Source organism: Triturus cristatus, chromosome 4_2 (genome assembly GCF_964204655.1).
Source record: "Triturus cristatus chromosome 4_2, aTriCri1.1, whole genome shotgun sequence".
Taxonomy (NCBI): Eukaryota; Metazoa; Chordata; class Amphibia; order Caudata; family Salamandridae; genus Triturus; species Triturus cristatus.
In genome coordinates, this window is record NC_140586.1 from 155,284,153 (window position 1) to 155,297,715 (window position 13,563).

The 13,563-nt window shown below is 50.0% G+C and overlaps 1 protein-coding gene across 1 annotated transcript in view; it reads right to left on the minus strand.

The window, feature by feature from the left end:
- BAZ2A (bromodomain adjacent to zinc finger domain 2A) overlaps nucleotides 1-13,563 on the minus strand; it is a 1,031,051-nt gene that overhangs the window by 378,753 nt on the left and 638,735 nt on the right. The window contains exon 20 of the mRNA XM_085600883.1: nucleotides 13,099-13,243. Coding sequence (XP_085457009.1) covers nucleotides 13,099-13,243 — 145 coding nt within the window. The remainder of the gene's footprint in view (nucleotides 1-13,098; nucleotides 13,244-13,563) is intronic.

Sequence of the window (13,563 nt, forward strand, 5' to 3'; positions counted from 1 at the left end):
ACAGGAGCTGAACCAGAGCCCCCGCGAGACAAGCGGGAACACTGAGCACCACACCCACTAGGAAGGAGTGGGAAACACCCAGAGAGAGACCCGTCAAAAAGAGGGGAAATAGAGAAAGACAGGGCTACGAGTATCCTGATCAAGGATATCAGCACCGCATCATATAAAAAGGCAACAGTGGTGCCAGAGATGGATGGGAACTCACAACCAGTGGAACACCTGAAGGGAACACCAAACCGAGGAACAACAGCGAGAACTCTGAACTCCCAGAGGAAAGCAGACCATCACCACAGAGGGGCAGGAACGAAGGAGCTGAACCTCAGCGTGGAAGAAACAAAGAGACCAAAGTCCCTACCAGTCAAGTGTTAAAGGAAACAGGCGACAAGGCCACATGCCGCAGAAACGTAACATGTGGAAACACCACAGCCCATGGGCAACAAGCCCCACGGAACCTGAGCCAAGAGAAGCACTGCCCCAAGTGAGAATAGAAAGCAGCCAAGAGAAGGGCTGAAGGGCGTGACCTTTGCCCAATGGCCGCGACAACATCCCGGGCAGGTGGTACAGACCAACCGTAGCCCACCACACAAATTTCCCTGTAGACAACTGCACTAACCCCGCGGTCCCCACTAGAAAGGATGTCCCAAGAAAGACAAATAGACTCCGCAGGAGTCGTGGAAACTCTCCATACCAGGAAGAGTGGCTGCACAATAGCCAACAAGTACCCCACATGGGGTATGTCACATCCCAGAAAACAAGGGACACCACTTAAGCCGCGCTCGTAGACAGAGGATAGAGAAAGGTCGAAAAGAAACTCAGAAACCAACTGTTCAGCTGAAAACAACAGAGGGAGAAAACAGCAAAAGCCGCACAGCCCGCCCAATAACTACGTCTGAAGTCCAGAGAAGGAGCAACAGAAAAAGCAGATACAACACTGCAAATGAAATCAAAAGTCCACAACCAGGACTACAAACCATGGAAATCATGGAAACTGAGACATGAGCCGGGAAACTGCTGAGTCAGCATGTCGGTTGAACAAGAGGACCCCATCAAAGGCCAAATCCCGAAGACGCTCCTGGACGTTGGCAGGGAAACAGGCATCGCGTAGCCAGGCATGGCGGCGCAGAGCAACGGACCGGGCCATAGCGCGACCCATCAAATCAGTGGTGTCCATGGCCAACCAAATGGGAAAGTGTGCCATGTCACGGCCATCACGGACCAACTGTGCTATGTCAGCATGAGGGCCCTCCGGAAGGGAGGGAAGGAGCAGCTCGACTGAGTCCCAAAGGGCAGAAGTAGCCCAGGCAAACACACAAGATGTGTTCAGGGAGCGAAGGTCAGCACTGGTGAATGCAAAAATCTGGCGGCCACATGACTCCAACCACCGAGATTCCGAAGTGGGAGGGACCAACGGAGAGGGGGCAGAAGGCAATGAACCAGAAGCCACCTGAATCAACAGTCCCTGAGCCCTATGGTGCAAGAACAGACAGACAGGGTCGTCCGGGGCCAGGCGATGGCAATGTGCAATAGCACGATCCATCGGGTCCCCCGAAGAGGGCCTCGCCCAAGTCCCCAGAAGAACATCGTACAACGACTCGCCAAAAAGCAATAAAGCCTCCACCTCCACAGCGAGAGAGGGAGAGGAAGGGAGGCTGCAGTTGCAAAACTCCATAGCCCTGCGGACCGCCCTTGCAAACGGCGCGCTAGCCACCGTGGTCATTCGAGGCAGCGACAACAGGTCATCCATAGAAGATGGCAAGAGGCTAATCCTGCCACCAAAAGGTGGTGGCACCACAGTTCGAAGGCACCCAAGGTCCTGCCAGTGCATGGGCACCTGGGCAGAGGGGTAATGGAACAGGTTTGGGGGTGGTGAACCCACAGGGACCTCCTCAGCCTCGGACTCCACACCTTCCACCAACTGATCAAAAGCCGAAGATGGCACCAGCGCCGAACAGCGCAGAGACGGCATCGAACCGAAGGACCAGCTTCGACACCACCCCCACCGAGGTGGAAACCTGCGGAGAGGGATGGAGTAGACCCAGAGGCGAAAGCGGTGCTGTAACCGGCGTCGACGCAGGGAGCCGTACAGGGCTGTTCAAAGACACAGGGGGCGTTGAAGCGGCGACCTCAAGGTAGGAACCTGTGGAGAGGAGTCGAGAGTGGTGCAGTAGCCGCCTCAGACGTCGATGCAGAGAGCCACGCAGGGCTGTGCAAAGACCCGGAAGGCCTGGATGTTCGAGAGGGAGGCCTCTCCGGGCCATGCCCTGACGTCGCCGCGACCCCGGAAGCGGAGTGAGGGTGCTCGACCGGAGCAGAGGGCAAACCCGCCAGTGAAACCCCAATCAGAGCTCCTACCCCCTCTATGGGGCCCGAAGGCGCGCCAGGGAGAGGGGTGAGCCAAAGATGGACTGCAGGGCCTGAGAATAGGCCTCCATCTAGGCCCTAGTCGCCCCAGCGCCAGGAAACGGCAGTTAAGTGGGGGTCGACACCTGAGGAGCCATGTCCAGTGAAGACCGGGAACAGCGGGCCCAGACGTCACGTGAGGTCGGCGACCTCCGCGACTTCATCGTGTGCTTACCTGCGGGAGGAGAAAGACGTCCGCGGGAACGACTCCGCGACCTGTGCCGACCAGACCCCCCAGCACGAGAAGGAGACCGGCGGCGTGAAGATGCCGAACGGGATATCCTGGCAGCCAATAATTTTATGTGACACTCCTGTAAAGACTTTGGCTTCAGCCGGCGGCAGGCGTCGCACTCCTCGGAGTCATGGTGCTCGCCCAAGCACCACATACAGATCGTGTGTGGATCCGTCGCAGAAGCCCGAATGCATCAACACACTATTTCCAGACGCCGAAGGCGTCCAGAAGGCCTGAAAATCAAAAACAGGCAAGAGGCAACAGCTTCTCCAGATCCGCGTTGGGATGCTGAAAAAAGAAAATCTGACCTCAGCACGCCGGGAGGATCTTATATGGCTCCATTGACGTCACTTCCGTGGATGACGTCAGGACGGAGCCTGGCTACGCCGCCTCCCGGCATGCAGAGGTACTGCTGGGGAAAAAAAGATTTTCAGGATCCAGTCTGACGCCTGGGAGTATTCTAAGTTAAGGACTCTGCGGCTAGATGTCTCTATCAGATGCGGTGGTTTATATTTCTTAAGCAATCTTGGTGTAGCAGCTTTAATAGTAGCAAGATTGAGGAGTTTTTCTTTAAAAATGTCTAGAAGAACTGGAAGTAGAGGTAGAAGGGGATTTGGAGCTGCTCTTGGATGCAAATTTAAGAGAAATGACAAAGCGTTGGTTGAGGAGTGTCTATGTTGATGTTTAGTTTGGTAGCACCCCTTACCAAAGGATCTTGGACAGTTAGGATATAATCTACAGGAGATATATTAGATGATGAAAGAGGTGGAGAAGTTGGTGAATAAGAGGGAGGTGTGGAGTCAAAATATGATGATCTCAGTCATGGTCTGGAACGTGAAATGGACATAGTCCTTCTGTTAGAGGGTTTTCTGGGTAGTGTTGTCCAAACAAGCGAAGGAGGTTTCAATTTTTTAATAGGAGACATGGAAGATGTTTTGGAGGCCCTGCTTACTGGGGGATTTAAGGGCTGTAACAGTGTCTGTAAAGGGACATCTGGAAATATGACATGCCTCACGAGGCAAAGGAGATATCTGTCAGATTCACCGAAGTATCAGATGTTTGAGAAGCTAAAGAATGGGTGGAAGGAGAGTCAGGCCACTCTCGGGATGAAGAAAGCTTGACTTGAGAAATTCTCTACATTGAAACAGGTGGGATCTATGTCATACAAGCTTTTTCCCAATAATGGTGTTTGCTGCAAAGACCGATGCCTTTTATATGTTGTATGGTGTGATTTTTAGGTCAATCGAGTGTGTGACGGAGGCAAAAATGGCGTTGACGTCAGCCCTTCATTCGAGGGAGAGCATGTCAGCGCTGAACCCCTTGATGGCAGTGGTTTTGATGTCGACAATCGGTCTTGGTGTGAGTAAAGTCAATGACGATGTCTGGGCTGAGATCTTCTATCTGTAAATCTCCCTCTGTGGGATTTTTAAAAAAAATGTTTTAACTTGTTTTTATTAAAACCGTTTCCACTGTATCAGGTACGAAGGACATGCATATACAATTTAGGATTTTATAAGCAGTATACAGTCAGTGGTGTCCACTATCATATCCTGTTCACATACAGCCCCACCATCACTCAGTGGGAATCTTTACCATATTTGTGGGTTTTACCATAAGGACAAGATGAAGCTCTTTCCAATCTTTTTCTCATCCTCTGCTCCATTGTCTTGCATTATACCTCGTTGTCTGATGCCCTCCCTTGTCCTGGATCAGCAGATCGGTAAGCCTAGTTGCGGTGCCTGCAGATGCAGGGAAGTGACTCCTTCACTTCAAGGGATATTCCTTCAGGTGTCTTGGATGCCCACAGCCCTTGGAAGGCTCCTGTATGGTGCACAGTTATGGACGTTGCAGCAGACGAGCAGGGTGACAAGATCAGGAGCAGCAGGAGCCTTCTTAATTGCAGTCTTGATGCCCTGAGAGAGAAGTCCAGAGTACCCAGACAGTTGAGGAAGAAGTGGTGTCTGAAATTAATCTTGTCCCATGACGAATCTAGGGACTGGCCCTCAGATAAGTCCTTAAGTACCCTAAGGAAAGGGTTGGAATGATTCATGGTTCCCTCCCAGGTGAGAGGTCGGACAGTGGGGAGGATACTCCCATGTCTCTTGTTCAGCTTTGCACCAGAGCGGGAGCCAACGGTTTCCTGAGCTGGTTTGAACTGGACTATGCAAGGAGGGCACCAAGTCTGCCCTTCAAGCAGGCTGAGTGGCATTAGCAAGCGCTCCCACCCGGCCCCAATACACTAAACCCTGTCTGGGAGGTAGTCACACCACCCTGTGACAGGATACCTATTGCTCTGCCTTTCTCTGCTCGAGCTTGGCTCAGCAGCAGGAGGGCAGAATTGTGTCTCTGGTCGGCAGCAGCCATGTTATGCTATCCGGGTCTAGAAGACTGGTACCTGGAGCAGTGAGGGCGTCCCGGAGGAGTTTTCAGTGCATGGAATCATACCTCCCACACCGTTAACGGTGTGGAGGTATGATTTCAACATGTTTGATACCAAACATGATAGGATTCTTTACAGACATTTTCGAGATGGTCATCGGGTAATAACGAAGTGCCCCTCTATATGTTATATGGCTGTCTCATAACCAGGGAGAATGGACTTCGTAGGTTGTAGGGTTGCCCTGCTCATGCAGGGGCACCCTCACATTTAGAACCAAGTACCCTGCCTTCAGGAGTGAAAGCCTTGCTCTCTGGGTGACTTAAAGGTTTAAAGTGCAGTGACCTTAGATATAGGGAAACTTATATCTTTCGTAAGTGGTTCTAGCACCAGCTTACACAGGCTGCAATGGAAGGCCTGTAGTTACAAATTGAGTGGTCCCTCATGGGTGGCATAGTACATGCTTCAGTCCATGGGGCACCTCTGGTGTACCTATGCTCTGGGTACCTCAGTACCATATACTAGGAACTGATAAGTTGACACCAGTGTCCAATCTGGGATGTACCCAGAGGTGACTCCACCACGTGGGCGGAGGAGCGTCGCCCCACTGCTTTCTCGCAGTGCTAGAAGCAGCAACATAAATTGGTATTTAAAATACCATTTTAGGTTTCTGCTTCTCGCACTGCGAGAAAGCAGTGGGGCGACGCGGCTCCACCATATGGGCGGAGGAGCGTCGCCCCACTGCATTCTCGCAATGCGAGAAGCAGAAACATAAAATGGTATTTTAAATACCATTTTATGTTTCTGCTTCTCACACTGTGAGAAAGCAGAAGGGTATGCCTGGTTGTGGGCAGGTGGGTGGGCGTTCTTGCTTCAGGCAGGGGAGGAGTGGCTTGCCCACTGTTGAGGGCGTGGACTGTTTGGCCAACCAAACCAGTCATGCACACTCTGCATTTTCTCTATTTAGGCTGCATGCAACCTACAAAGAGAAAATGGCCTCCCCGTAGACCCCTGTGGGGTGGGCGACCTAGCGAATCACAACGCTGCCACTGCAGCATTGTGATTGGCTTAGGGGAGGAGAGGGAGGCTGCCTGCTTGCTGTAAGGTATTAGGTGCGATGTGGAGACACGACGCAGGACTGGAGGTGAAGGTAAGCTTACATTTTTTTTTTTAAATGAACCCCTCCCCTGCGCGACAAACCCCCTCCCCGCGAGACTAATTCCACCCGCACGCAAGTCATGAAGGCCGCGACTGGATGTACCCAACTACTCACAATACCAATATAGAAAGCACAGAGACTGAGGTCCTGATTAGCAGGATCCCAGTCAGACTAGTCAGAAGGCATATGCTACTTACCAGTATGCATCTGTTCTTGGCATGTAGAGCTGCAGAGCCACACACTTAGGATAAGATCGCCATCTGGTGTTGGGCTCGGATGATTGCAGGTTGTTGTTGTCTTCAGAAGAAGCCTTTGGTCACGAGATAGGTGACTCCTCCTCTAGACAACAGTGCGCATGGGCATCCACTCCATCCCCAGATTGTTTTTCGCCATGATGGAGTGTATAAGAAAATAAAGAGAAAGGATGTCCATGTGTAGTGTCTAATTAAGACAATGCTGGAACAGATACAGGTCCCGGAGAGGTGGGTGGGCGTGTGAGGATCTGCAGCTCTACATGCCAAGAACAGATGCATACTGGTAAGTAGCATATTCCGTTCGAGGCATATGAGCTGCAGATCACACACTTAGGATAGACTATATAGCAGTGTCTCCCCTAGCGGTGGTCACCTGTATCCGTTGCAGCAGTTTGCAATAGAGTTTTTAGGACAGCTTGGCCTACTGAAGCTTGTTGTTCGGATTGCACATCAACACAGTAATGCTTAGTGAAGGTGTGTGTAGTAGACCATGTGGCTGCTTTGCAAATATCTTCTAAGGGGATGTTCCCTAAGAATGCCATAGAAGCCCCTATTTTACGCGTGGAGTGCGCCCTAGGGGGAACAGTAAGAGTACGTTTAGCTTTTTGATAACATATTTGGATACATTTAACTATCCACCTGGCTATACCTGATTTGGAAATAGGGTTGCCTTTATGTGGTGGAGCGAAAGCAACAAAGAGTTGCTTGGTTTTTCGAAAAGGTTTGGTTCTATCGATGTAATAAAGCAAGGCTCTTTTAACATCTAAAGTATGAAGTGCCCTCTCAGCTACTGAGTCTGGATTAGGGAAGAAGACTGGCAGTTCGACTGACTGGTTTAGATGGAAAGGGGTGATGACTTTAGGGAGGAATTTTGGGTTTGTCCTAAGAACCACTTTGTTAAGATTTAGTTGTAGGAAGGTTTCTTCAAGAGTTAAGGCTTGTATTTCACTTACTCTTCGCAGGGATGTGATTGCGACAAGGAAGGCCACTTTCCATGTTAGGAACTGCAGTTCGCATTTGTGCATTGGTTCAAATGGGGGACCCATGAGCCTTGTTAGAACAATATTAAGGTTCCACACTGGGGAAGGTGGTAATCTTGGAGGAATAATTCTTTTAAGACCTTCCATAAATGCTTTAATGGCTGGTACCTTAAAGAGGGACAGGTGTTGTCTATTTTGCAAGTAGGCTGCTAATGCCGCTAGCTGGAGACGTATAGAGGAATACGCTAAATTGCATCTTTGCAAGTGTAGTAAATAGCAAATGATGTTTTGGATGGAAGCATCCAGTGGACGTATGTCATTGTTAGTGCAGTAAATGGCAAATCTTTTCCATTTTGCCGCATAACACGCCCTAGTAGTAGGTCTTCTGGCTTCTTTTATGATATTCATACAGTCTGGAGGAAGGCTGAGGTACCCGAACTCTAAGACTTCAGGAGCCAGATTGCCAAGTTCAGTGTTTGAGGGTCTGGGTGTCTGATTTCTCCATGGTTCTGGGTTAATAGAGCCGGGGAGAGACGCAATTTTTGATGTGGAACTAGAGATAGTTCCAGAAGTGTGGTGAACCAGGGTTGACGTGCCCAAGTGGGAGCTACTAGGATGAGTGTTAGCGACTGTTGTTTCAGTTTGCGTACCATAAATAGAATGAGTGGGAGAGGCGGAAAAGCATACGCAAATCAGCCTGACCAGTTCATCCATATTGCATTGCCCTTTGACTGTGGGTGTGGAAACCTGGCGGCGAAGGTTGGGCATTTTGCGTTTTAGTTGTGGCGAACAGGTCTATGTCTGGTTGTCCCCACTTTTGTAAGAATGGGAGTAGGACTTTGGGGTGTAATTCCCATTTGTGTATTTGCTGTGTGTGGCGACTTAGGAGGTCGGCCACCTGGTTCTGCACCCCTGGGAGGTGTTCTGCTAGCAGGTAGATGTTTTGGGGAATTGCCCATCTCCAGATTTGCTGTGCAAGTTGGGACAGTTGGAGAGAATGTGTCCCCCCCTGCTTCTGTATGTAATACATTGTGGTCATGTTGTCCGTGCGGATGAAGACAGTTCTGTTTTTTAGATGCACTTGGAAGGATTTGAGTGCTAGGAACACCGCCAGAAGTTCTAGGAGATTGATGTGGAGCTGTTTTTGTTGATTGGTCCACCTGCCCTGAGTGGTGTGTTGAAGGAGATGGGCTCCCCACCCCGTGAGAGATGCGTCGGTGGTCAGCACAATTTGTGGAAGAGGCTCTAAGAACGGCTGCCCTTTGGACAGGTTGATGGTGTTCCACCACTTCAGTGAACGAAGTGAGCGGATGTCCACCAACATCAGATCGGTAAGTTGTTCGTGGGCCTGGTTCCACTGTTGTGCTAGACATTCCTGTAAGGGACGCATTTGAAGGCGTGCGTGGGGTACTATGGAGATGCATGACGCCATCATGCCTAAGAGTTGCATAAACACTCTTGCTGGAAGATAGTGTTGGGTTTGAAATTTTTTGATGAGATTTTGTATGTTGGCTATCCTGGCTGTGTTGGGATAAGCTATGGCCTTGGATGTATCTATGGTGGCTCCCAGGTATTGATGTACGTGGGAGGGTTGCAGTTGAGATTTGGGATAGTTGATGGTAAATCCCAAGTTGTGTAGGGTTTGAATAGTGCGGTGAGTGTGGAGAACGCATTTGTCGAGAGTATTGGCTTTTATGAGCCAATCGTCCAGATAGAGGAAGACATGGATTTGTTGTCTCCTGAGATATGCTGCCACAACTGCCAAGCATTTGGTGAATACCCTGGGTGCGGTTGTTACTCCGAATGGGAGAACTGTAAACTGATAGTGCTGACCGTCTACCACAAATTGTAGATACTTCCTGTGCGCGGGATGTATAGGGATGTGAAAATATGCGTCCTTGAGGTCTAATGTGGCAAGGAAGTCGCCTTGTTGAAGTAATGGAAGGACTTGCTGGAGAGTGATCATGTGGAAGTGATCTGATTGTATATACTGGTTTAGTAGTCTGAGGTCTAGTATGGGTCTTAAGGTCTTGTCCTTTTTGGGAATGAGGAAGTATAGAGAATATACTCCTGTGCCCTGATGTTGGAGTGGAACTGGTTCTATTGCGTGTTTTTGAAGCAAAGACTGAATTTCCTGTTTGAGGAGCGTGAGGTGGTGAGACGACATGGGACGGTGTTTGGGTGGTATGTTTGGGGGGGTGTTTATAAGTTCGAGGCAGTAGGCAGACTGGATATTTTTGTCTTACCCACCTGTCTGTTGTGATGGAATTCCAGACAGGTAGGAACTGTTGGAGTCTTCCCCCGACCGGAGTGGAATGGTCTGGGGGGAGTGGGGGCAAGTCACTGTTTAGTGGCTGGTGAGGTGCGGGTGTTGGTGTTGCCCCGCCCTCGGCCCTTGGTATTGTTTCCCCTGTAACCTCCTCTAAAATATCCTCTGTTAGGGGATGTTTGTCCTGATGTTTTGAAGGTGGAAGAGGTGTCTGTTCCCACATTTTTGGAGGCTCCTCTATAAAAGGAGCGACGAAAGGAGCCTCTGGGTTGAGGAGACTGTAATGCTCCCATTGATTTGGCAGTCTCATTATCCTTCTTCATCTTTTCTAATGCAGTGTCTACTCTGCGGGTCCAAATAGTTGCTCCTGATTAAAGGGTTGAGCAAGAATGGTTGTTTGTACTTCCGGCTTAAAGCCGGAAATACGGAGCCATGCGTGGCGTCTAAGTAATACGCTTGTGTTGACTGCCCTAGAGGCGGTGTCCGCTGCGTCTAATGCACATTTGATTGAGGCATTTGAGATTAGTTTGCCCTCTTGGATGAGGTCATTGGCCTGGGATTTGTATTGATCAGGCAGGTTTTGCAAAAGGTCCTCTAGCTGATCATAATGAGCCCTATCATATCGAGCCAATAGGGCTTGTGTATTGGCAATACGCCAGTGGTTAGCAGCTTGTGCGGCAACCCTTTTGCCGGAAGCCTCCAAGAGCTTAGACTCTTTGTCTGGGGGCGGTGTGTCTCCAGTTGTTTGGGAGTTCGCCCGCTTTCTGGCATTTGACACGACTAAAGAGTCTAAGGGGAGTTGCGCTTTGATGTACGCGGGATCCTGTGGGGCCGGTCTGTATTTTTTTTCTATCCGGGGGTTAAAAACCTCAGTGGTGTGCTTTATCACTCCTTTAATCATGGGCAGAATGTGAACGTTTTCTTGCGACTGCTCAAAGGTGTCGAGGAGAAAGTCTTCTTCAGGTGTGTCTGTGTGCATGGTGACGCCATGGAACAGTGCCGCCCTGTTTATGAGCTGACCAAACCCTAAATGGTCATCCGGAGGGGAGGGTTTGGAGGGGTATGGAGTGAGATCAGGCATGTCAGGCATAGGGTAAGCCCAGTCATCTATGGGTGCAGTGTCCGGGAGTGTAAAGGGATCATTGGATCAGTAGGATCATTAAGGAAATCCGGGTCTCCCCCTCCCCCTAAATCATCATCATCCTGTGGAGGTGGTGTATGAGAAGGAGATGGTAGAGGAGAAGGAGGTGGGGATGGGGGGGATGGGATGGGATGGGAGGTAATATAGGAGAGGAAGGACGTATGGGTGAAGTGGCACAGTCCTTCTTCTTTAGAGGAGCTGGAGGAGGTGTTGTGTCCAGCTTCCTTTTCTTGTATGGCACAGCTGTGACATGTCCGGTTTTAGGATTGATGTAAATTCGTTTTTGCGTAGGATCTGGGCGAAAAAGTTCCTCAGTGTCCGAAGGTGGCTTTTGCGCCGACTTTTTGGGTTCCGAACTGGATTTTGGGAGATCGGCAGATTCTTTGTGGACTTTTTTCGGCACCGAGGATGTTTTTGGTGTCGAAGAACTTTTCGGTGCCGGCGGAGATTTCGGTGCAGAAGAGCGTTTCGGTGCCGACGAACCTTTCGGTGCCGGTGGACACTTCGGTGCCGAAGAACGTTTCGGTGCCGGTGGAGACGTTGGTGCCGAGTAACGTTTTGGTGCCGATGGAGATTTCGGCCTCGGAGCCTGCTTCGGTGCCGAAGGTATTGTAGGCACAATAATATGAGGTTTGCTCGAGCCCGAGGCACCTGCAGGCTTATTTTTCTTCGGAACCGGGCCCGGGGGCGGGGCTTCTGAAGATGATTTTGGGTCGCGACTGGGCCCAGCTGGCAGTGTCTTGACCAATGTCTTTTTTGGTGGGGTTGGGGTAGGGGAGCTGGTACTCACACGCTGCCCCGGATCAGAATCGTCGGCCTCGGACACGATCTGGAGGTCTTCGTAATCGTCGTCAGGGACATACTGGGCAAAGATGTCGTCTGGTTCTGGAGCCGGTTTGGCCATGATATGGCGTCGAGCTCTTCGGTCCCGGATGGTTTTCTTCGAACGGAATGCGGCGCAGGCTGGACAGCTGGATTCGTTGTGGTCCGGCGAGAGGCACAGGTTACAGACCTCGTGGTGATCACTGTGGGGGAACTTTGCTCCACATTGGGGGCATTTTTTAAAGGGTGTCCTTTCCATCAGCCGCGTCCGGAGCTGGTCCGATGGAATTTCGACGTCGAGTTGTAAAATTTGGAGAGTTGTTGTGATTGCTAGAAGTTTTCTGCTGGAGCGAAAAAAGTTCATCCGAACCCAATGGCGGAAAAAAACAATCTGAGGATGGAGTGGATGCCCATGCGCACTGTTGTCCAGAGGAGTCACCACCTATCTCGTGACCAAAGGCTTCTTCCGAAGACAACAACAACCTGCAATCATCCGAGCCCACCACCAGATGGCGATCTTATCCAAAGTGTGTGATCTGCAGCTCATATGCCTCAAACACAGCATTACATCAAGCAAAAAGTGCGTCCTAAGTGTTCGTCGCATACTCACTTTTCTCTATGGGAGCTTGAGTCACGGCCATAAACCAGCAGTAATACAGGCTCCTATAGAGAAATGGGGGAGGGAGGGGGTGTAAAACCCTACACCCTGTGGCAGGCACCCCATGGTGCATGCTGCACAGTGCAGGATTTTAGAGCGGGATACCTTAGGTACCCTCTCGATCAACCATTGGCCACAGGGTGCCCTGCTAGGGGCCCTCAAAGTTGCTTTTCAACAGTCTTTGTGTTGGAAAGGCCGGCACGGAAAGGCTGTGAGAAACCGACATTGCAATCCCGACGGCGGAAACGCAGTCGATAGGGGATTGAGGTGCGGTTCAGAACTGAGTTGGAATTGCCAGCTACTTTACATTCTGACCTCCGACATTGTAATCGGGTGGTTGGCCGCAAACCGTCCATGTCGGTCGGAAGCCTCTGACCACGGTCGGAAAGTCTCTGACCGAGGTCGGAAAGTCTCTGACCGTGGTCAGAAAGCTTCTGACTAGCGGCCGGAGGATTCCCGACCAACATCGTAATCAGCCCCTATGTTGTTTTAGGCCTACAGCTATTTTATATTATAAACTGTTCACTATATATTTTATACTGTTTACTGCTTATATAATGTACCAGGGATTTCCAGCCTAACGACAGGGAATGATTCAAGCATGTGAATATATAAAACACCCAATGCTGGAGAAGGAATTGAATAACAGAGCAAGATACTAAATATCTCAGAATTAAATTGTGCACTTGAGCACCTGAATAGGCAACTCTGAAGCATAACCCCAGCTGAACACATTGATAGATAAAAGAAAATTACACAACGAAGTGCAGCAATGGAAAGAGTGAGAAAGATTTAGTGTTAGGTACCTGTTGTTCCATCCATCCCCTCAATGAAAATCCCACCGAGGTGAGGCAACACCCAGTACCGACGCCGGTATCGATCCTGACCCAGGGACACGGTACGAAGCGCTTGTGAGGCGTGGAACAGCTTCTTGCGAAAAAAGGTCTGCCTCTACAAAAAGGAGAAACTTGTGGTAAAAGGATAGGAAGATAACACACCACCTCAACAGCCCACACATGGGTGCTAATCATTTATTTCCCTTTGTGAATTCTACACAGCTCATGATGCTAGGAAATGGCCATGAAGAGGTCAGAAGAGAACGAAACTTTCGGTTGATCACCAAAAATATTCAGGATAAAAAAAATAACAAAGGAGGCCTGGCATACCAATTAGCCAAGACAATTCTTCCACAGGAACACCCCCAGCTTCAATATGTAAATAGTCATGCTAATATGTACCTGACTTGTACATGTATGTACATTACATATGTA